The sequence below is a fragment of the Podarcis vaucheri genome (assembly GCF_965113315.1).
Source record: "Podarcis vaucheri genome assembly, chromosome: 12".
In the NCBI taxonomy this organism is placed as follows: domain Eukaryota; kingdom Metazoa; phylum Chordata; class Lepidosauria; order Squamata; family Lacertidae; genus Podarcis; species Podarcis vaucheri.
This window is the reverse complement of record NC_138750.1, coordinates 58,265,749-58,290,300: the sequence shown is the minus strand read 5'-3', so window position 1 is coordinate 58,290,300 and position 24,552 is coordinate 58,265,749. Positions and strand designations below refer to the sequence as shown.

At 47.0% G+C, this 24,552-nt stretch overlaps 1 protein-coding gene across 27 annotated transcripts in view; it reads left to right on the top strand.

Annotated features, from left to right (window-relative positions):
- OBSCN (obscurin, cytoskeletal calmodulin and titin-interacting RhoGEF) overlaps positions 1–24,552 on the top strand; it is a 286,978-nt gene that overhangs the window by 150,655 nt on the left and 111,771 nt on the right. For 25 of the 27 annotated variants that reach the window (XM_082192063.1, XM_082192069.1, XM_082192064.1 and 22 more), the window contains 7 exons: positions 322–588; positions 5,618–5,890; positions 7,821–8,093; positions 9,484–9,771; positions 12,756–13,031; positions 15,156–16,499; positions 18,567–18,845. In XM_082192063.1, coding sequence (XP_082048189.1) covers positions 322–588; positions 5,618–5,890; positions 7,821–8,093; positions 9,484–9,771; positions 12,756–13,031; positions 15,156–16,499; positions 18,567–18,845 — 3,000 coding nt within the window. The remainder of the gene's footprint in view (positions 1–321; positions 589–5,617; positions 5,891–7,820; positions 8,094–9,483; positions 9,772–12,755; positions 13,032–15,155; positions 16,500–18,566; positions 18,846–24,552) is intronic. The other 2 variants (XM_082192062.1, XM_082192084.1) reach the window with 2 other exon arrangements.

Sequence of the window (24,552 nt, the reverse complement as noted above, 5' to 3'; positions counted from 1 at the left end):
ACCTAATGGTTAGGGGTACCTTTACCTTTATAGATCAGAATGTGAGCCCGCTCTCTAGTAACACACCTACAGAGATATAACTGTAATGTCCCAGGGACACACAACACGAAAGCTTCCCTAACAGCTAATTCACCTGCTTCTATACTGCTCGTTGCTGATGTCACAAGCAAATACAAAACTTATCAAACTAAGTGGTGCTTCTCATCCGCTTTCATGCATCTCACTCACACCGAGAGCACTGTGCTTAAACAAAATGAGCGCCCGTAAACCTTCCCCGAAGGATGCACTAATACATGTCCCTCCTGACGTGTCGGTTGACAGATCCAACCATTGAAGTGGTCAGTCCCATGCAGGACATTACCGTGGACGAAGATGGCACAGCAGAATTCATCTGCCAGTATTCCAGGCCTGTGCAGGCCACGTGGATGAAGAACGAGCAGGCGGTTCATGCAGACGGCCAGCGAATTGTCATTGAGCAAGACTGGAATGTGGCCAAGCTGAAGATCAAGCCTGCTCTCCCAGGGGACACCGGCATCTATTCTTGTGAAGCTGGAGGCACTAAAGTGGTGGCTCTGCTTGATGTTCAAGGTGAGGTCTTCCACGATGGAAAGAAGACTATCGAGGGAGTGCAGGGAGCGTTCACAGCAGCAACCGACCATGAGCAGCGCTCCTTCTTTTGCCATGGCCTAGCGCTGTTTTCCAGCTGCAGCCTGGGGTGTCTGAACCGAGGCTGGATGACAACCTCTCAGGGGTTCTGTAGCTGTGATTCCTGCTTTGCTGGGGTTGAGCTGGGATCCCTTCCAACTCTACAGTTCTGTGATTCTGTGAGGAGCTGTTGACTCTTCCAGATTATAGAGCATGGGGGAAAGGACCCGCTCCTTAGAAAAAAATGGGGGGTGGGTGGGTGGGGTAGCTATAGGGCTGAACAAACCTTCCAGTTTTGGTTTCTCTCATTTTCACATTTTTCTAGTCCTCGAGTTCTCCAAAGTTTTGCATCAGCTTGCAATTTTTCATTATTAAACAAATCAGGCTTGATAGTGGAAATTTATCCCAATACACACATTTTTAATACAGTGGTGCCTCGCAAGACGAAAAGAATCCGTTCTGTGATTCTCTTCGTCTAGCGGTTTTTTCGTCTTGCGAAGCAAGCCCATTGACGGATTAGCGGATTAGCGCTATTAGCGGCTTTTAGCGGCTTATCGGCTTATCGGATCAGCTGATAAGCGGCTTAGCGGCTTAGAAAAAGGGGGGGGAGGAAAAAACCCCCTCAGGAACTCGCAAGACATTTTCGTCTTGCGAAGCAAGCCCATAGGAGATTCGTTTTGCGAAGCACCTCCAAAACGGAAAACTCTTTCGTCTAGCGAGTTTTCCGTCTTGCGAGGCATTCGTCTTGCGGGGCACCACTGTACAGTTTTCTGCAATGTGCACATTTTTGCAAGCAGTTTACCTTAATATAAGTTAGCTGAGTATATTATTTTCACTATATACATTATAATGCTTATCCCCTCCCCCATAATGTACAGATTTTGACACACAATATTTGGCGGGAGGACTGCATCACAAAATTTGGAGAAGTGCAAAATGTAAAGGATAGCTATATTTTGGTTCATGTGTTTTTTCCCCAGGAAGCACATATTAAGTAGGTTTGCATGAAAATGGAAACCAAGCCAAATTTCCCTTCCATCCCTAGTTAGCAATTTTATGTGGCCTCTGGGCCTGAGTCTTACCTGCTGCTGGGATGATGTGAAACATGGTCTTTGCAAAAGCTTTGAAACAATACCCCAGGGCACCTCTTTCCAACACTTTCCCAACATGCCTTTTTTCATTTCCACATACTGCCTTTAATTTAGGACTGCCTGTTCATGCAAAATCTAATGAAAGTCGTTTTGGATAATTAAAGGTCTGTTGTAATGTTATGGCTCTGAGTGTAAGCTGAGAGCTGAGGAGCCACCCTGCTATTTTAATTCTCACATCAGTTATGAACTTTGCTAGGGTGGGCTTAATAATAATAATAATAATAATAATAATAATAATAATAATAATAATAATAATAATTTATTATTTATACCCCGCCCATCTGGCTGGGCTTCCCCAGCCACTCTGGGTGGCTTCCAAAAGAATATTAAAATACTATAATACATCAAACATTAAAAGCTTTCCGAAACAGGGCTGCCTTCAGATGTCTTCTAAAAGCCTGGTAGTTGTTGTTCTCTTTGACATCTGGTGGGAGGGTGTTCCACAGGGAAGGCGCCACTACTGAGAAGGCCCTCTGTCTGGTTCCCTGTAACTTGGCCTCTCGCAGTGAGGGAACTGCCAGAAGGCCCTCGGCGCTGGACCTCAGTGTCCGGGTAGAACGATGGGGGTGGAGACGCTCCTTCAGATATACTGGACCGAGGCCGTTTAGGGCTTTAAAGGTCAGCACCAACACTTTGAATTGTGCTTGGAAACGTACTGAGAGCCAATGCAGGTCTTTCAAGACCGCTGTTATGCAGTCTCTGCGGCCGCTCCCAGTCACTAGTCTAGCTGCCGTGTTCTGGATTAGTTGTAGTTTCCGGGTCACCTTCAATGGTAGCTTAGGTAAGTCCCTGCCTGAACTTAAACCTCCCCAACTGCAAAAGGGGGGAAGTAATACTCGCCTACCTTACAGGGCTGTTGTAAGGATAACTGAAAATAAAATAAATGTGAAATGCTTTGAGTACCCTAAAGTGTTTCAGAAATGCTAAAGATAAATACTGCCTTTGATTATATTAGTCTACATTTACCCAGAGCTCAGACTTCTGATACTGTTGTATCACATATATTGATCTTTGCTTATTCTTATTTGGTTGCTATTAGCAATGTGGTGGTATTATAATTACTATTCCAATTTTGTTTTTACAGTTGTTTAGCTATGTTATTTCTATCGGGTGCCTGTTGATTGCTTTGAGCCTGTGGGAAAGTGGGCCATAACAGTTCTAAAATCAGTAAAAGTGAGGTGTCCATAATGACAAGAGAAGGGACAATATATTTTGTGCTATTCTGCGCATTAACAGCTACTTGGAATTATGCAATCCACAATGGCGCAGTTTACATTACCCATGTTTATTGCTTTTGACATCATAGGATCAATTTGGGAAATCTCCGTATTGGGAGAAGAAGGGTTTTTACTGTCAGCTACCACAGGTCAATGCATAAACTTTGGTGAGGGTTAGGAGGAGATATGGAATTCTTTTACATGTTTCATATTGCAAAAGGGGAAAAACAGTATCTCATTTATTTTGATGTTGTCATTTCGTCTTTCAATAGTCCTGCACTGAGATGGTTCACGAGCCGTTCACCATTGCCACTTATAGCAATGGCAGTGTGCAATCCTGACAGTTTCTGTCCCCTTTGAATTTCTGAACCCAAGTTTGCCCTGGGCTGAATTAAGGAGGAGGCACCAGGAAGTCTGCAATCTTGCCAGCATAATGGAGAGATATTTTGACTGATTTTATGGAATTTTGCCAGTTGCATGGACCCACCAGTGCACCATTTTAAAAGTGTTTTCACAAGTTTTTATTGAATCACTACTGTTATATTTTTCCTTTTTTGTGATGGCTCTGTACTCTGACTTCTTCTTGTTGTTGTTGATGACGTTATTATGGATTATTGCTGACATTATTAGTTTCTCTTGACTTTGCAGCTAATTCGTTTGTAACTTAAAATCAATGAAGCACATTTTTTTAAAAAAGTAGGTGGCACCATGAGCCTGGCAGTTGTGAAGCTACAGACTTGGATGGCTTTAAAGAAGGATTAGATAAATTCCCAGAGAAGGCTTTCAATGCCTATGAGTCATGATGGCTATATTCTGCTTGCCCAGAGATGGTGCATCCCGTTTACCTGCTTCTGGCGAAACTGGAATCCGTCCCTTCCTCCCATGCCACTGTGAGATCTTGCTACATTTCAGTAAGATCTCACGGGAAACCGCTGCCAATGCCACTTCTCTGCTGGTGGGCTGGGCTATGGAGATGAGGTGGTTGGCATCTCTTGGGCTTCCTCTGTTTGAGGTGGGTGCCTCACCCTGCCTCATCAAAGCAGTATGCCTCCATTATACCAGTTCCTGTAAGTGGAGAGTGCTGCTGTTGCGCTCAGGTCCTGATTGTTGGCTTGCCATGGCCATCTGCTTGGCCATTGTGAGTACGGAATGCTTGACATAAGAAGAAGAAGAAGAGTTTGGATTTGATATCCCGCTTTATCACTACCTGAAGGAGTCTCAAAGCGGCTAACATTCTCCTTTCCCTTCCTCCCCCACAACAAACACTCTTAAAACCATGGAGAGACCTGGTCTGAACAAAGACATTGGATTCTTATCTCATTATACATGACTAAGCCATTTTTCACCTTCTCACCCCTTGCCTTTTCCTGTAAGACCCATTGCAGTCGTTAAGAGTCGTCAGCAGGCTCATCTCAGCTATCTGCCAATCTCCCATTCCCACCACCCTTCTGAGTAATACCCCTCCCCACCTTCTCACTATATAGAAGGATCTGGCAACTTCTGTTTCAGTGTATCTGAAGAAGTGTGCATGCACACGAAAGCTCATACCAAGAACTAACTTAGTTGGTCTTTAAGGTGCTACTGGAAGGAATTTTTTTATTTTGTCTGTGAGGTGAGTGAGGCTGAGAGACTTCAAAGAAGTGTGTCTAGCCCAAAGTCACACAGTAGCTGCATGTGGAGGAGCAGAGATGTAAACCCGGTTCACCAGATTATGAGTCTACCGCTCTTAACCACTACACCACACTGGCTCAAGAGACTGCTAGATGAAGCTAATGACCCATCTAGTCCAGCATCCTGTTCTCACAGTGACCAACCAGATGCCTGTGGGGAAATCCTCAAGCAGCACATGAACATAACAGCAACTCTTCCTTCCTGTGGTCTCCAGCGACTGGTATTCAGAACCATTACTGCCTTCAGCTGTGTTAGCAGAGCCGAGCCACCATGGATAGTAGCCATTGAGAGCATTTTCATTCATGAATTTGTCTAATCTTCCTTTAAAGCCATCCAGGTTGATGGCTTCACAGCTGCCAGGCTCATGGTGTCTCTTCCTGGACTAGATGGTCCTTTGGCCTGATGCAGCTTCTTATTATGTAACTCTTTGCTGGGTCATCAAACAGAACATTGCATCATTTTAGAGCTCTTCAGCCACTGCACAATGACTGCTGTGTTTTAAATGAAGATTGTATTGAAAGTCTAAGTTAGTGGCTCTCAAATTTCACCCCTCCCTCGATGGACCAAATTGCTGGGAGGGGGGTGGTGCTCAGTGGACTTGTAAAGTTTTGTTGTTTGACAAATCAAAGCATATACACAACTCACATTTTAACATTTTTTCTTCGGTGCTAACATTGCTGTTTATGAAAATCACAGGCTCGAGGCCAAAGCTATGTTAGCTTCTTCAGTAATGGAAGAGATATAGACCACCTGTATAGAACTAGTAGACCACCTGTGGTCTGAAGACCACTGTTTAAGAACCTCTGACCTAAGGAATTACATTCAACCAATATGTGATCTCCTATTTTGATTTTCTATGTAATGTTCAGATGCGTAAACTCAGTGATTAACTGTGAATTATTATTATTATTTTTTTAAAAACCTTTCCAACAGCCAAGAACACCATCGTCCAGGGCTTAGAGAACGTTGATGCGATGGAAGGGGGTGAAGCTCTGTTTGAGTGCTACCTTTCGAAACCTGAGTGCTACAACTATAACTGGCTGATTGACGATGAGCCAGCCAAAACCTCTGAAAACATTGAGATGGTTTATTTTGAAAATGGTCTCCGGCACCTCCTTCTCCTGAAGAACCTCACGCCCCATGACAGCTGCCAAGTGACTTTCCAGACCGGTGACGTGGCTTCGTCTGCATTCCTAACTGTAAAAGGTAGTATCATACTATTGCACCATAACCACAAGCCTACTGACCCAGATAACATATCATTGTTCCTTCCATTCTCTGTCATTCTTTGTCCTTTTTCTAAAAGTTACTAGACTCAGAGTAATGAACGAATGAGATGTATGCAACTGGGCCCCATCCGGTAGTACCTTTTCAGTATGGGAGCTACTGTAGGATCAATCTTCCCTGTATCAGCAATTAGCGACATGAGCTCCAGAACATTCTAGAGCCGATGCACACTCTTTATCAGCAGATAATGCACAGCCAAAAGTTGCACTCAGGAGAGCATTATTTACAAGCTTTATTCAGCGTTGATCAGAACAAAGAAAGACATGACTGCCTGCGTCAGTGTCTCCGACACAGAGAGAAAACGAAAGCAATAGCAAACATAAACATCCTGTGAGCAGGAAATACGCAGGCTGTGACACAAACATCCTGCTCCCTTTTAAGGTGGAATGGAAATATCCTAACAAAAATGACATACATTATATCATCATTATGTTCTTTTTTTTTTCTTTTTAAATTTGTTTTTATTGAAAGATTTCCATGGATAACAGAGGTGCGTATAACGTAGGTCTCTGTTTTCCGTTCATAGAGTCCTTTCTACAGGTCAATTACATTCAGTGTGAGACGCTACTGTCATAGGGATTTTGAGGGTGTGGGGAGAGAGACGGGAGGTAATGATGTTTCATTCTTCTGCATAGTGTACATGCAGAGTTTTGTGTGAGTGTCAGGTAGATAAATTTGTTTGTTTGTGTTGATGGTGCAAGAGGTTAGAGAGCCCAGAGCACGGTTGGTTGCAGTGAGTTTTGGTTGTGCGTATGAGGAGGAGGGGGTTGTTGGGTCAAATTAGCCCATTTTTTATGTTGTCGGGGGTGGGTGGGTTCATTTCAATGTAAAGAAAACACAATTCAAATGGGGCATAATCAATTGTGTATCATGTTGTTGTTTAGTCGTTTAGTCGTGTCCGACTCTTCATGACCCCATGGACCAGAGCACGCCAGGCACTCCTGTCTTCCACTGCCTCCCGCAGTTTGGTCAGACTCATGCTGGTAGCTTTGAGAACACTGTCCAACCACCTTGTCCTCTGTCATCCCCTTCTCCTTGTGCCCTCCATCTTTCCCAACCTCAGGGTCTTTTCCAGGGAGTCTTCTCCTGAGGTGGCCAAAGTATTGGAGCCTCAGCTTCAGGATCTGTCCTTCCAGTGAGCACTCAGGGCTGATTTCCTTCAGAATGGAGAGGTTTGATCTTCTTGCAGTCCATGGGACTCTCAAGAGTCTCCTCCAGCACCAGAATTCAAATAATTGTGTATCATACACACACTGAAAGCACTAGCACCAACACTGAGTATCAGTTGCATTCTGTGGATTGATTTCCCACTTCCCATTTTCTCTGGAATGTAGGAGCATCTTGTAGAACGAATCCCTGTTCTTCACACCGATGCCACTCATCCTGGAAACTGGTGTGAGAAGAAGCAATGTTCTGGGCTCCAGCCGCATAGCCCTGTTTCCATGAGCTAGAGTGTGGGAGCAGGAGCTGAGACAAAGTGTCCTGAGCCAAGAGCTGAGCAAGTGATATGACTTGACCACCATATGTCAGGAGTGCTCTGATGGTGTTTCCTGCTTGGCAGGGGGTTGGACTCGATGGCCCTTGTGGTCTCTTCCAACTCTATGATTCTATGATCTGGACACTAAGAAACTCAAAAGGGCAGGGCTGGGAAATCTGTGGACCTCCAGGATGTCGCTGGACAGCAAACCCCATCATCCCTGATGACAATCACCATGATAGTTGGGCTGCTGGGAATTGAAGCCACCAACATCTGAAGGCCACAGTTTTCCTACCCCTGTGGTGCACTTAACTCACAACTTTCCCTTCCTTGCTTTGAAGGCATCACTTATGCATTTTGTCATAATTTCAGGATGGCGTCTGGAATTCTTGGAGCCAATCACTGACACTACAGTTACTGCTGGGGACCAGGCGACCTTCACCTGTGTTTTAAGTGAAGCAGTTCCAGTCAATGAAATCGCTTGGTATATTAACGATGTGGATATCCAAGCAGATGAAAACTGGAGGATCCAAGCAGAAGGAAATAGCTACAAACTCATACTGAAGAAAGCTCAACTGCATCACTCTGGAGAGGTGACCTTTGCTGCAAGGGATGCCATTGCGACAGCTAAGTTATCTGTCATAGGTAGGTTGGGAAAATCCAAGTTCCTGATGATTCTAGCTCTGATTTAGCATCATTAAGCTTTATTGTGGGGCCTGTCAATAGTGCCACTTTTTCTATGCTTTGTGGAATGTCACATCAATGAGATTTTTAATCTTGTTGTCCTGAGTGTAACTTTCTGCATAATAAGTACTGCTGTAAATTCAGAACGTTCGCTGTTCAGATCATCCACCAAAGCACCACAGTGGCTCACGCGTTATATCGCTTTTCAAAAGATTTGTTCCAATTCCAACAAATCTGTTTGAAAAATCGATTGTGCCTTGGTTTGCTGACATCCTAACAAAGCCAGAATTATATTTAGTAGAATAATGATGTTGATTTAAAAAAACAACAACAAGACTTCTGGTGATATTTTCTCTGGAGCATCATTAGACTTAACATGATGCTGCTGTTTGATTTGAAAAGTTCTCAAGCACTTGTGGCTGTTGAGGACTTGGTTTGCTGCCCCATGTTTGTGGTAAGATGCAGAGCATTTCTGAGATTCCCTGCTGAGCTGCAACCCCTGTAGAATGATGTTCTTCTGACTTAAGCCATGTTCGGGCATTCATCACCCAGCTCTCCATGTTGAACAATATGTCAGAAATGATTATTTTCAGCAGCATTCTGCAAATGAGGTCTGGACTAGCTTTTATAGGGCTGGAGCATCTTGGATGTAGCTGTGACAATGTACCTATCATAAGCAGGCCTGGTGTTAACAATTGGCCAGGTCTAGGGCTCTAGGAACACGGGTGGCGCTGTGGGTTAAACCACAGAGCCTAGGATTTGCCGATCAGAAGGTTGGCGGTTCGAATCCTTGCTCCTGCCAACCTAGCAGTTCGAAAGCACGTCAAAGTGCAAGTAGATAAATAGGGACCGCTCCGGCGGGAAGGTAAACAGCGTTTCTGTGCGCTGCTCTGGTTCGCAAGAAGCGGCTTAGCCATGCTGGCCACATGACCCGGAAGCCGTCTGCGGACAAACACCAGCTCCCTTGGCCTATAGAGCGAGATGAGCGCGCAACCCCAGAGTCGGTCATGACTGGACCTAATGGTCAGGGGTCCCTTTACCTTTACCTTAGGGCTCTCATTGGTCTGACCGGCCTCCCACTCGGCACTGGGCAGGGGTACTAACTCGGGGAAAAATATGTGGGGAGGCAGGTAAATCCCACCTTGCATAATCAATCATGAGACGTGGTGCGTGTGCACCATTTGAATGGCAATGCACATCAACGTGGGCGGCGGGTGGTCCCATCAAATATTTTATTGGGTGTGTGTGAAGGGACCTCAGCCCCTAGTAGTTGGCTATTACGGCCCCGGGACTGGTCTTCTAAGATGCAGCACTACTTTTATACATGCCTGGAACTCTGTTGTGCCCTCAGCCCTCCCTGACCCTCCTGAGGAACCGGAGATCATAAGTAAGACCAGCCACTCGGTCACCTTGTCCTGGTTCAAGCCGCTCAACAACGGGGGTGCTGACATCCTAGGCTACCGTGTCGAAATGAAAAGCCCAGGCAGTGACTGGCAGCCATGCGGCACTGGAGTTACCCCAAGCACAGAGTTTGTAGTGGACAATCTCACAGCAGGCAAGACGTACAGATTCCGCATTTCAGCTGTCAGCAAAGCGGGTGCTGGGAAGCCAGTGCATTTGCCTCAAAGTGTGCAGCTAGGTGAGAATTAGGGGACCCCTCTGCTGTCCTGAGAGTAGCTCTCTCTACAGCTCAGCACCTTGCATGGCATGTGAGTTTTGCCGCGCAGCAAGAAGGATCTGTTTACTTTTCAGCAATTTGTAGGCAAGCTCCATGCTCTGGTTGTGCATTATGTAAATGTAGTGGGCAAGCCAGGCATTGATGCATCAACCAAATTAGATTTGAAGGATGAGGCCTCTGCTCCCCACTCTACCATTTTCTGGCTATAGCTTGTTACAGTCAACTTCAGGTGTCAAACGTAACCTATTCCAGAAGCCCATTTAGGATGTGAGGGCGATCTGGCTGCGACATCTGTCACCCCATTGATCGCCAGGGTTGATTCGGCTGATCTGGCTGGCTAGGTGGGTGTCCCCTTCCTCCCTCACCGCTCCATGTGTGTCCCTCCCGAAGCTGCGTGCTCGGTGGAAGAGGACGACCATCCCAGATAGAAGGAGTGTATCGTTCTTCGGTCAAGGGTATACGATAGCTGCGCTCCCCTGCTAGAACCTCCAAACAAGCTCAAGGTCCATTTGTAGGAGAACGTAGGGTAGTCAAGCTTCCAAGACTCCAGACACATCCAAGTAAGGCGCTGCATGTGGCAGTTTGCCATTCTTTAAAAAAAACCCAAAAAAACCAAACAGAAGCCCATTCAGCTCCCAAAACTTTTGACAACCAAGGCGCGGCATCTGATTGGTTGCAGGAGCTTCCTGCACTCAAGCAGAAGCTGCGTCAGATGTTCGGCTTCCGAAAAATGTTCAAAAACCGGAGCATTTACTTCTGGGTTTTCAGCGTTCAGGAGCTGAATAGTTCGAAAACTGAGCCGTTCACGAGCTGAGGTTTGACTGTACTCTGAAAATTCATGGTGGGGGGAAACACACACACACACGTCTCAGGTTCTACGTTCATGCCCAATTTGAACTCATTTCCGTATTGTGGCCTCTGTTGCCTCCCCATGCTTATGACTGTCTCATCTCCACAAGGCCGCATGTGTGTTTTCCCTAACCAAAGCTACATGCAACATCTTGGCAGCAGTGTGCTAAAAGACTAACACACCACTGTGAAGTCAAAGCCTGATCCTTCACAACTTAGTGGGGCTGTGACACTGTCTTCATATAATCAATTTCTACAACATCTATTTATCTCTCCTAATGAAGACTTCAAAGATAAAACTGGTGATATGTTTTCATGGCTTTCATGGCTACTTCTTCCTTTTATTGGGTTTTATAAACAAGGATCATAACAATGATTGTCAGGGAACTGCCATCAGAGGCACGGGAGAAGGAGAGGGTCTCTGATTCTGCAGGGGAAGGTCCCAGCACTAGAGGGAGACTTAGCTGGGAAGAAGGGGAAGAGAATGAGTGTAACACCAGGGATCCAGGAGAGCAACGGGACAGGGAGGTGCAGGGGCTCCAGGACTCTTCGTTGGAAGTTAGCGAGGAGAGCCCAAGCACCCCGCTGCCCACGCCCACCCTGCGCAGGAGACTCCCGCGCAGTGAGAGGCGGAAACGATTGGGCGTCAAACAGCTCTTATGTTGGCAACGCTTTAAGAAACGCCCACAGTCAGATTCTACGAGTGACTAAGGGCAGCCACGCTGAGATGGGCTGTGCAGTCCGGAGGGTTTAACCAGGCAATCTAATGCTCAAACGGAGCAGGATTACGCACGAGTAACTCCCAACCATTATAATGATGATTGATACAAACAAATAGACCAAGTCTTCTCATGTCCTGTCAAGGAGATAAGCACGTAATTATAAAGCCTTTAGAAGACACTTGAAAGCAGCCCTGTATAGGGAGGTTTTTTAATGTTTAATGTTTTATGATGCTTTTATATACGTAGGAGGCTGCCCAGAGGTGGCTGGGGAAACCCAGTCAAATGGGCAGGGTACAAATATTAAAGGGGCGTGGGTGGCACTGTGGGTTAAACCACAGAGCCTAGGACTTGCCAATCAGAAGGTCGGCCGTTCGAATCCCCGCAACGAGGTGAGCTCCCGTTGCTCGGTCCCTGCTCCTGCCAACCTAGCAGTTCAAAAGCATGTCAAAGTGCAAGTAGATAAATAGGTACCGCTCTGGTGGGAAGGTAAACGGCGTTTCCGTGCGCTGCTCTGGTTTGCCAGAAGTGGCTTACTCATGCTGGCCACATGACCTGGAAGCTGTACGCCGGCTCCCTCAGCCAATAAAGCGAGATGAGTGCCGCAACACCAGAGTCAGCCATGACTGGACCTAATGGTCAGGGGTCCCTTTACCGTTACAAATAATAAAATTATTATTAGTAGTAGTATATCACAAAAATAGAACAATAAATTTGCAGTAATATTTGCAACATATGCTTCATTGTTTGTGGTCGTTGTACAAGTTCTTGAATGGGTTTAAACAAAAACAATAACAAAGGGGAATTAGAGTGGAGCAGATTTAACAAATAACATTCAACGTTGCATAGCCAAACACCTAATCAGAAGCCCTTGTGGTGTGCTCAGATTAAGTATAAGTAATAGCCATTTCCCCCTTTACGTCACCAATGAAGCAATATATTATGTTGGTGAATATGGGACGTTGAAGTCCATGGCTGCTTCTAAAACCCTACGGAAGTCAAGATTTCTGTAGGTTCCGTATGGCACACTTGTGAAACCACTGCCATCATCACAGCTACTGCACATTCTTCTGCAAAGCAACGTTTGCATTTTAGTCCCTCTTTGATATAAACTTCTATGGGGTCAGAGATGAAGGGTGCAGACATGAGGGATTATTACAATTGAAACACTCTGTTATATTTCCAGTCCCATGCTAAGAAACTGCATTTGTGGTCCATGTAAAACCTAGTTCTGGAAACAAGGGAACATTCAGACATTTGTCTCCCCCACTTTTTTTTTTTACTGGTTATCCCTTCTTCTTTGTCGCTTTGCTTGTTGAAGCACAAAAGGACAATTGTATGACGTAAGCCCATTGGTCTTGATGTCTCCCATTCCAGAGCCAGCTGCAGTGACCGCAATCACTCGACCTTTGGCCGACAAGTCTGCCATGGAAGGGGAGAAGACTCGTTTAGAGTGCGAATTGTCCAAAGAAACCAAAGAGGTTGTTTGGCTCAAAGAAGGAAAACCAATCCAACCTGGCGGGAAGTACGAACTCATCTCAGAGGGCAAAAAACAGACCCTCATCATTCATGGCTTTAAAGCTGAAGATCAAGGATCGTATACCTGCATGGCGTCTCCTGACATCAAAACATCTGCCAAACTTTCTGTTGAAGGTACATTTGCACCATCACTTTCACTGCTTTAGTAACCCCAGCCTAAAAGTGGTCTTGGAATTTATTCTGAAAACCATTTCAGTGTTCAAGTTTGTTTGTTTTTTAGTTCCATGCTACTGTTTCTCTACAGTAACCTTTGCTGACCTGATTTCACCCAGGTGTTACAGACAATAACTCCCATTTCCCAACACAGCCTCCTACTGTGCTGCATGATGTCAGATGAACTCCAAAATATTTGTTGTTGTTGTTGTTTTGGCTGTGTGTTTACCTTTATTTATTTTCCATTTTAAACAAACAAAGTACAATAAATTTCAACAATCATCCACTCACTTACTTGTCCATCACTCTGCCAACAGTGACTTCCCTCCCTCCCTCCAACAGGTTTTCCTACTTCAGTCTACTTCCCACAGTTTTTTCTTATTTTGTCAAGTCCACGTCGTAAGATTTATTTCAGTCCTGCTAGTGTTTTCAGATTTCTACAGTTATTTTTTATATAATCCATAAATTTACTCCAATCTCTTTGGAATTTTGCTTCCTCCTGGTTTCGGATCTTGTAGGTTAGTTTTGTTAGTTCTTCATAATCCATCATTCTCGTCTGTCACTCCTCCACCGTTGGTAATTCCTGTACTTTCCATTTTTGGGCAAACAAAGCAGCAGTCGTTGCGTACATAAATAACCTTTGATCCGCTTTTTCAATTTCCTCTCGCATCAAGCCCAGCAAAAAAGCTTCCGGCTTTTTGGGGAAGGTATATTTAAGCATCTTTTTCAATTCATTGTAAATCAGTTCTCAAAATAATTTTGTTTTCTCACATGTGATAAAAATCACCACCCTTCTCTTTACATTTTTGCCAATTTCACAGGTGTTAAGTACCGACAGTACATCATTTTCATTATATTCTCTTTCAGGGTGGCACATGCTATAAATTTTATACTCTCATTCCACAATCTTACCCACGCATCATACTTGATATCGTACCAAAAATATTTGGAGGGTGCCAGATTTGCAAAGACTGCTCTATCATAATGCTCTGTTAGCCTCTCAGATGTTACTTTGTGAATATGTTACTGAACACAAGGGAGGGCAATGGAGAGCGAAGGCAGCATAAAATTATTGGGTGAAGATTTTCTCAAAGAGTGCTGAAAAATAACTCTGAAAGGGGGCATGTTTTGACACTATAGAAAATGTTCACAAATACTGAGTAGTTTCAGATCAGCATAAAACCCCACCCCCTATATAAAGTTGTGTCAATGCGTATAGCTGGGGGGAAAGTGAGGATGCACTTGCCTAAGCAGTTGCCATGTTCTCTGCAACACCCCAATGCCAACACTGCTTTTGAAATTTATTTTATTTTAATTATTGAAAGTGTTTCTAAACTACACATCATCTAACACCAGAGCAGTTATATCGATGTATAAATATACGGACATATTAAAATGTGCACAAATCATACTAAGGTGTGTGTCTGGCACATAATTGCATTATCCATGCTAGGGATGGAAGGATCTGTCGAAACAGGAAATTTCTTAATTTCTCATTTTTCAAGTCACAGCTCTCCATATTTTACAGTCATTTGCATTTTTTCAAGGGGGGAAAAATCCTCTTGAAAATTCACCAGCCTTTTAGTGTGAATTTCTCCTAATAAACACATTTTTATATGCAGTTTTGACTAATGTGCACACCTTTTGTAAGCAATTTCTCCTAATATATGCATTTTGGTAAACATTGTTTGGTTGGCAAACTGCATAGGGAAAGTGCAAATTTCAAAGGATAGCCGTGGCTCAGCCCACATATCATTTCAGGAAAATGTGAATGTGATTCTGCTTTAAAAGAGGCCTGTATCAAATTTCTTCCCCCATTCATGGTAATTTGATTCCTTGCTTTTTTTTTATTCATTTGCAGTAAGAGATAGCAATAGAAAGGACAATCGGTTTTGCTGAACTTATGGGCATGCATTGTCTCCCAAAATGCAATTTTTTGGGAACTACTCCATCAACCTTCTAAGAGGTTTACATGCTATATAATATGACATTATATAGCTCTCAAAGACACAGGATTGATGTTAATCTGGTCGTCCTGCTGCTCCTTGGTGTAATCATGAAACTGTGCTATTCTGTTTCTCTTAGTGTCAACTGTGTCCATGTTAAAAGAGGCCACTGAGAAAACCCTCAAGCCTGAGGAGCTTGGCGAGATAGCAGATGACCAGATGCAACCCAGTTTACCACCTGAAGCTGCTCAGGAGGGTGACCTCCACCTCCTATGGGAGGCTCTTGCCAAAAAGCGCAGGATGAGTCGGGAGCCAACTCTGGACTCGATCAGCGAATTGCCAGAAGAGGATGACAAACGTCAGAAACAGAGGAAGGAAGAAGCTGAGATCATTCAGTACTACTCGGAGGAATACTCTACCTGTGATGAGTCAGCTAAAGCAGGAGAAGCAGACTTCTCTGTCACCAGTTCAGATGACGAGTCACGGGCCGGGACTCCTTCCCTTATTAACTACCTCAAAAAGGCGAGCACGACCAGCGTTAGTGCTAAAGTCCAGACTGTCTCTGCAGGGAAAGTCTCTAAACAGTGGGAGAAAGCAGGTCCCGAGCCAGCTGCTCTTGCTAAGCCTGTTGAACCAGAAGCAGTAGAAGGAGATCTGGATGACCCTTCGTTGTCTCACGCAGCTGTGAAGATCCAGGCTGCTTTCAAAGGGTACAAAGTGCGGAAAGAGATCAAGCAGCAAGAATGCCCCGTGTTTGCCGAGACCTTCAAGGACTTCTTTGGAGAACCAGGAAGCACTCTCCACCTTGAGTGTGTGGCTCAAAGCAAAACCGACATGAAGGTCCGCTGGCTGAAAGACGGCGTTGAAGTTTTGGACGGGCGCCATTGCCACATAGACAATTACAGCGACGGGACCTGCTCCTTGATCATCACTGGCCTCGAAATGAATGACGTTGGCAAGTACACCTGCGAGGTATCCAATAAGTTTGGCAAGGCCTCCCACAGCGCCAAGGTGACGGTGGGTGTCCCACCTCAAGCCCCCGTACGGAAACACAAGGCTGCCAAAAAGATCCCCGAGAGTGAGGAGAGCTCTTCTGGCAGCGAGTTGGACGACGCTTTCCGTAAAGCAGGGAGGAGGCTTCACAAGCTGTTCAAGTCAAAAATATCCACAGAGATTTCGGACGTGGATGAGGAACTCTTTGTTAGTGCTGATGAGGGAGAGATAGAGGTGGTGGACCACCAGACCTACCGTGAAGATGAGAGGTACATCTACATCAAGTTTGAAGTTATGGCTGAGGCGAAGACGGCTGCTAGCCGGTTTAGAGAAATGTTTGCTGCTATGGGTATTGCTGTTGAGATTGACATCCTAGATCAAGGCTCCAAGAAGATAGAGCTGCGTATTGGGAAAGCCGCACCTCCAGCCCCAGGGCAACTGAGAACCCTGGTGAAAAGACCACCCCCTCCTTTGCTTACATCTGACACCGGTAAGTGACGCATGCAGGGCAGGGCAGGTGGGGCCCAATTGACCAGCTTTTTTAAATCCTAGTTCAGATGCAGATTGCGTGGCAAGTCCCCCTCCCCCCTTGGGAAATAAAGACACAGGACACAGTATTTAAGGTTAATGGGCGGAAAAGGCCACAACTTTATTGATTGAAGGAATTGAGTGGTATTGGCTTAGGCATTGGTCCTATCAACTAACTGGCTTCAGCCCGATTGCATGAAGGCTGGTAAGGGTTAACCATCAGTGGGGGGAGTCCTGCTGATGTACATCAACTAGGAACTCCCCCGGGGTCACCACTTGGGGGCGTGCCTTAGGCCCACACCTCCATAGGCTTCGGACAGGGCAACGCCCCCCAGAATCCTTTACCGGGCTACCCTTCAATATATGGGGGAGGTGATAGCGCTTCCTTCCCCCCTCATTTGCATAAAAATACCCCTACCAATGCCTAACCGCCAATGCTGAGAAGTTGTGATGATTTGCTACAAGGTAGGCGAAAAACCACATGGCTGGTGCCAATTTGCCAAGTGGAAAAAAAATCCTACCAGGCCCTTTGACGGCAACCATAGCAAGGTCAGAGCAGGGACTAAGGGCAGGCGGGGTGGGAAACTGGGTCAGCTGGAACGGTGAAGAGAGGGCAGTCCTCTGGCACGCAGGCCCTAAATAGCCCGGGTCATGCCTCCCTGGCCAGCCAATTGGCTGGATAGGGAGATGATGCGCCCGAGGATTTCCTCATTCTCACGGGGGCTGTGAGTCAGCCCCCACATGTGTGGGGAGGGCATGGGCCCGCAACCCCACCTCCTCTCCAGTTTGGAAGTGGCTTTCCCCAATCACCTGAAATCTCAGGGTGGTAGTCAACAAAGTTATACTCAGAGTAGACCCACTGAAATTATGTTAGGTCGATTAATTCCAATAGACCTACTCTGAGTACTATTTAGTCGAATACCACCCATAGTATCAAAGATCTGTAAATCCTGACATAATCAGGTACCACCTGAAATGGTGGTTTGAAGATGACTGAGATCAGAATTGTTTAATTCGTTTACAGCTTGGTAATGTTTGCATTCTGCTCTTCCTCAAGGAAGCTCAGATCAATGTGCATTAAGTTCTCATTTGATTTCCCAAACTTGCTTAGCTACATGGAAATACATAAACCCATGGGCTCTGTTTTGCTTTTATTAAAATTTATAATAATAAACCTCTCTCCCAAGTATCGAACCCAAAGGATACTTCTGAAAATGCACTATATGCTCCACTCCTTGGAGAAACTGAGTGCAACAGTGCTGTCTCCCCACCTGTGATTTCCATCATCTGGTATGCACTGGTATGCTGCCTCCGATAGTCCCTATGGATCCTCCATGATTTCCCCCCCTAATCCTCTTTTACAGCCACCCAAGTTGGTGGCTATCATCATATCACCTTTTTGAAGTAGGTTAGGTTAGAGGTTGCCCGTCTTCAACCCCAGAACTTTTCCCAAAAATTAGAAGTCTAGTTACAGCAGAAGTGCTTATCTTGTCACACATGTACCTGGGATTACAAGAAGATTGCAGTTTGAATTTAGCATGGCATCAAAACCAAAAAAGACACCATGTATAGAGCGAGGCGTGGAGGGAGCTACAGATACTTTAAAGGTAAAGGTAAAGGGACCCCTGACCATTAGGTCCAGCCGTGGCCGACTCTGGGGTTGCAGTGCTCATCTCGCTTTATTGGCCAAGGGAGCCGGCGTACAGCTTCCAGGTCATGTGGCCGGCATGACTAAGCCGCTTCTGGCGAACCAGAGCAGTGCACGGAAACACTGTTTATCTTCCCGCTGGAGCGGTACCTATTTATCTACTGGCACTTTGACGTGCTTTCGAACTGCTAGGTTGGCAGGAGCAGGGACCGAACAACGGGAGTTTACCCCGTCGCGGGGATTCGAACCACCGACCTTTTGATCAACAAGTCCTAGGCTCCGTGGTTTAACCCACAGCGCTACCCGCATCCCTAGAGATACTTTATTGCCACATAAATATGTACATTTCTGTTTTTGTAATTATCCTCAAAACAATTCCAGCTCCCATCTTCATAACTGAACTTCAAAACCAAGAGGTACAGGATGGATATCCAGTCAGTTTTGACTGTGTTGTTATCGGCAAGCCAACCCCCACCATCCGGTGGTTCAAGGATGGGAGGGTTATTGAAGAGGATGATCACTACATGATCAACGAGGACCAGGAAGGCTGCCACCAGCTGATCATTACTGCCGTGGTCCCTCTTGACATGGGCGTCTACCGCTGTCTGGCTGAAAACAGCATGGGCGTGTCTTCAACTAAAGCCGAGCTGAGAGTGGACTGTGAGTATTACCCAGAGATACAGAAATACTCAAGTTCAATAATTATGACCTGGAATAATAATGATGATAATAATAATAATAATAATAATAATAATAATAATAATAATAATAATATGAAAATTTTATTTGTATCCCGCCCTTCCCTGAGAGCCAGCGTGGTGTAGTGGTTAAGAGTGGTAGACTCGTAATCTGGTGAACCAGGTTTGATTCCCCGCTCCTCCACATGCAGCTGCTGGGTGACCTTGGGCCAGTCACACTTCTCTGAAGTCTCTCAGCCCCACTCACCTCACAGAGTGTTTGTTGTGGGGGAGGAAGGGAAAGGAGAATGTTAGCCGCTTTGAGACTCCTTCAGGTAGTGATAAAGCGGGATATCAAATCAAATCCAAACTCCTCCTGGCCAAAGCTGGGCTCAGAGCGGCTAACAACAAGTAAGAATAGCACAGAGTACATAAAATCACACAGTCAATTAATTAAAATACATTCTAAAATCAATTCAGAATCAAATTAATGGCAACCATTGGATTAAAGTTCTATGAGGATTACAGAAGGAGAGAAGGGGTCAGACTGTGCCTTGGGCAAAGGTCTTGCAGGCCCTGCGGAAAGATGTCAAGTCCCACAAGGCCCTAGTCTCTTGTGACAGAGCGTTCCACCAGATCGGGGCCACGGCCAAAAAAGCCCTGGCTCTGGTCAAGGCCAGCCTAACCTCCCTGTTGCCTGGGATCTCCAAGATGTTTTTATTTGAAGACTGTAAGGTCCTCCGTGGGACATACCAGGAGAGGCGGGCCCGTAGGTACGAGGGTCCTAGGCCGTATAGGGCTTTAAAGGTTAAAACCAGCACCTTGAACCTGATCCTGTACTCCACCGGGAACCAGTGCAGCTGGTATAGCACCGGGTGAATGTGATCCCGCAGCGAGGACCCCGTAAGGAGTCTCGCCACGGCATTCTGCATCCGCTGGAGTTTCAAGGGCAGCCCCACATAGGAAGTGTGAAATGCATCACAACCAGTGTGTCCTATCACACATGACTAAGTGAATAGGGGGCTCTCAAATTCAAAGAGGATGGTGAGATCATTGTCAGTTTAGAAATAGGCAAATACTCATTGTGGGTGAATCCATCCTATCAGGGGATGATTAGCTGCTTGTGCTTAAAATTGTGCCCCCTCAGAGTTTGTGCGGCTCCACAAACCTCTGTGTGTGACAGAGCTCCTCAGACATGTCTGCTCTAGTCACTAGTAGAGTCTGACAGTGGCTGCCTGCGGAAACGTTTCCAGTAAAGAAGTTCCTTAACGGAAACGCGTCTCCTGGACTCACGACGTGGCAGCTTCCGGCGAAGAATGGGTCTCCCTACAGTTGCTTCTGACACCTCCCCGCTATTTTCGCTGGACGTGTCTCTCACCCCTTTCTCTCCCCCGCTGTTTCCTGCCTGGGCTGCTGCGTCTCTCTCAGCATTACTGAGATCCTCCTCCAGAGACCCCTCGCTCCCCCTGCTGGTCCCTGCTTTGGCTGCTGACTTTCTCCCAGTCTCTGGGAGCCCTACCAACTCCCTTTCCTCTGATGTCAGTTCCCTGACATCCACCTCCCCTCCAGGGCCCCCTTCCCCCCCGCCCCTACTCTCTCCTCTGGGCGGTGAGGAGCTGAAACCCCGAAAAGAATCCTCTTCATCTTCAGACGTCTCGAACATTTCCCTCCATCGGTTTTCGTTCCGGCTCGCTGAATCCTCCTCCGCCTCAGAATCAGAGAACCCCTCCAACTCTTCTTCTTCGTCGGTGGTGGCGAAGTATTCCCTCCGGAACCTCGCCACTGGCTGAGGTTTACGAGGGAATCTCTGATGAAAAGTTTCTATCAAAACCTCGTCATCTACATCCTCTGCCATGACCCAGGTGTTTTCCGACTCCGGCTCCCCTTCCCACATTACCAAATACTCTACTTGATCTCCTTTCCACCTGGAATCGAGAATCTCCGCTACATGGTAGCTGTGTTCTTTTTCCTCCATAGCTGGTCCCCTATTGACCCTCCCTTCTCTGTCCCCTTTATACGGTGACAGCAATGACCTGTGGAACACTGGGTGCAGCTTCATGTGGTTCGGTAACCGGAGTCTGAAAGCCACTGGGTTGACCTGCTGCGTGACTTCAAATGGGCCCAGCCTTTTGGGTCTTAACTTCTTACAACCCCCTTTGAATGGTAACCCTTGGGTGGACAGCCACACCTGGTCCCCCACCCTAATGCTTTCCCCTTCCCTTCTGGTTTTGTCTGCCTGCCTCTTATATTCCTCCTTCGCCCTGTTTAAATTAAGTTGGAGCTGGCGATGGATCGCTTCCATTTCTTCAACGAACTGTTCTGCAGCTGGAACGCTCCAGTTCTCCCCTTCCCCCCCTGGGAAGGCTCGGGGATGACACCCGTGATTAGCCAAAAAGGGGCTCATCCCCGTGGACACGTTCTCTGCATTGTTGTAGGCAAATTCTGCCAACGCCAGCTTCTCCACCCAATCATTCTCTCTGTCATTCACATAACACCTCAAATATTGCTGGAGGACACCATTAGCTCTTTCCGCCTGCCCGTTGGTTTCTGGATGACGGGCAGTTGAGAAATTCACCTCTACATGCAATAAGCTCATGAGCTTCCTCCAGAACCTGGAAGTAAATTGTTTCCCTCGGTCAGAAACCACCCTCAAGGGGGCGCCATGCAGCCTAAACACATTTTCCACAAACAATTTAGCGGTTTCTTCCGCTGTGACCGCATGTGAGCAGGCTATAAAGTGGGCCATCTTGGTTAACAGGTCTACCACAACCATGATGGCTGTTTTCCCTCTGGACCTTGGCAGATCAGTCATGAAATCTATTGCCACTGCCTCCCATGGCCTTTCCGGCGTGGGTAGTGGTTCTAATAAACCTGCCGGTGCCCGCCTCTCCCCCTTGGCTCGTTGGCATTGGTCACACCCTCTCACATACTCCCGCACATCTTCCCTGACCTTGGGCCACCAGAATTCCCTGGTAACCAGCCACATGGTTTTGTGTTGCCCAAAATGCCCTGCTGTGGGGCTATCGTGCAGTTGTTTGAGTACCTTTTCCCTCAATTCCCCTTCAGGTATATATAACGCTCCCTTGTAGTACAACGCCCCGTTTCTCTCCTCAAAACCCCCGGGTTTGTCTCCCTCCCTCCTGAGACCCCTGAGTTTGTCCTGGGCGTATTCATCCTGCACCGTTCCCTCTACCAGTTCCCTTTGCCCCACCAATGCCGCCCCACACACCCAGCGGTCCTCGGGAATGACATGGGTCTCTTCGGGTGCTCCCTCCCCCTCCAAATATTCAGGTTTGCGTGAGAGAGCGTCCGCCCTAACGTTCTCTGGGCCTGGCACGTAACAAATCTCAAAGTTAAATTTGGAGAACTCCTGGGCCCATCTCAACTGCCGTTGGTTGAGCACTCGCGCAGTTCTCCAATACTCTAGATTCTTATGGTCCGTGCACACTTGCACCTTATGTTGTGCACCAATTAGCAGGTGCCTCCATCTCCGGAAAGCCTCATGAATCGCAAGAAGTTCCCGGTCGTACACCGTGTAGTTCCTCTCGGATTTGTTCAGCTTTCGCGAAAAGAAGGCACACGGTCGCCACTCTGACTCCTCCTTCCCCGGCTGCAGAAGAAGCACCGCCCCTATGGCTCTGTCAGAAGCGTCTGTTTCGACCCTCAGCTTTTTTTGTAAATCCACATGCAGAAGTTGTTCATCAGAGGCGAAGGCCCTTTTCAGTTCCTCAAACGCTCGCTCCGCCTCCCCCGTCCAAACAAACTTTTTTTTACTGCTGAGACAGTCCGTGATGGGCGCCGTCAGGTGGGCGAAGTTTCGGATGAACTTACGATAAAAGTTTCCAAACCCTAGGAACCTCTGCACATCCTTCTTGGTTTTGGGTGTTTTCCATTCCAGCACTGCTTGAACCTTGCCGGGGTCCATGGCCAACCCCTTGTCTGACAAGCGGTACCCCAGGAATTCCACCTCCTTGGTATGAAACTGACACTTCTCCAGTTTCACCCACAGCCTGTTGGCTTGCAGCCTGCTCAACACTTCTCTGACGTCTCTCACATGTTGCTCCTCATTCTCCGAATACACCAACACGTCATCTAAGAAGGCCACGCAATTCTTGTAGAGCAAAGGCCCCAGTACGTGGTTCATGAAGGCTTGAAAACACGCGGAGCCTGTTTGTAATCCAAAAGGCATAACGAGGTATTCAAATGCCCCCAAAGGGGTGAACATGGTGGTCTTCCATTCATCCCCTTTCCTTATACGTATCAGGTTGTACGCCCCCCTTAGGTCCAGCTTTGTAAAAATCTTTCCTTTCCGCACCCTGGTCAAAATATCATCAATCCTGGGCATAGGAAAAGCCGCCGGCTCTGTCACTGCATTTAACCGCCTGAAATCACATACAAGTCTCGGCTTGTCCGTGTGCTTTTTATCCACAAAAAACACTGGGCTACCCCCCGCTGCCTTGGACTCTCTGATGAAGCCTCTCTTCAGGTTCTTGTCAATGAACTCTCGCAACTGCTGCATTTCCCTGTCTGACATGGCATACAACTTGCCTACAGGAAGCTGTGCTCCAGGGAGTAAATTGATCTGGCAATCAAAGGGCCTATGCGGGGGTAGTTGGTCAGCTTCCTTCTCGCTGAACACGTCGCTGAGATCAGCATACTGTGGTGGCACCTTCCCCTTCTCCATTACTTCAGTCCCTGCCAGGGTGGCTTGGGCCCCTGCTGACCCCTTTTCCCCCCTGCAGTGTTCTAAGCAATGTGCTGAACCGAAGGAAACCACTCTTTGATGCCAGCCCACCAGCGGATCATGTAGGGCTAGCCAGCTCATTCCCAAAATAATGGGAGCGCCTCCCAAGGTGGCCACATTAAACGCTATCAGTTCTGTGTGCCTTGCCACCCTCATTATCATTGGAACGGTCTGCAAGCTGACTCCTCCTCCCAACAGTTCCCTGCCATCGATCGTGGTCACCTGCAGGGGGTTGCTTAAAGGGATAGTCTGTATCTGGTGTTCAGCAGCAAACTCCTTGCTCATAAAATTGCAGGAGCTGCCTGAGTCCAACAGCGCCTTTATTTTTAGGGGGTGTCCATTTTGCAGCTCTAGCGACACTTCAATCACTAGAGCAGGTCGAGGAGCTTCTGGCATGGGCACTTTCACTGCTCTTTGGCCTGGCTGCAGTGCCCTGACGGTGGCAACCAGGCGTTGGCTTTTACATGCTCCGTTTCTCCCTGCTCTCCCCCCTCAACAGCTCCCACCATCCCTTGCCATTCCTTCCTCTGGGGGCAGACTCTGGCAAAGTGGCCTGGCTGTTGGCAGAGATAGCATTTCCGGGCTCCTTTTCCCTCCTTCTTAGCCCCCTCACTGGGCTTTGAAACTGCGCGCGCGCGGGCTGTTCCGATTTCCATCGGCTCTGCCGGCGGGAAAGCTGGCTCAGGAATGTCTGGAATGCGGAACTCCTTCCAACGTTCCCCTCTCCCTTCCCGCCTCTCCAAGGCTCTTGCCTCCTGGCGCGCTCCAATGGTCAGCGCAGATTTGGTCAGCTGATCCATAGACACCGCCCTGGGGCTCCGGGACAGCTCGTCTTTCACAGCCGAAGAAAGACCTTCTTCAAATAGCATCTGAATGGGTGCCGCCGATAAATCCCACCCCAATCTGTGAATCAGCATGGTAAATTCAGTCCAGTACTCACGGACAG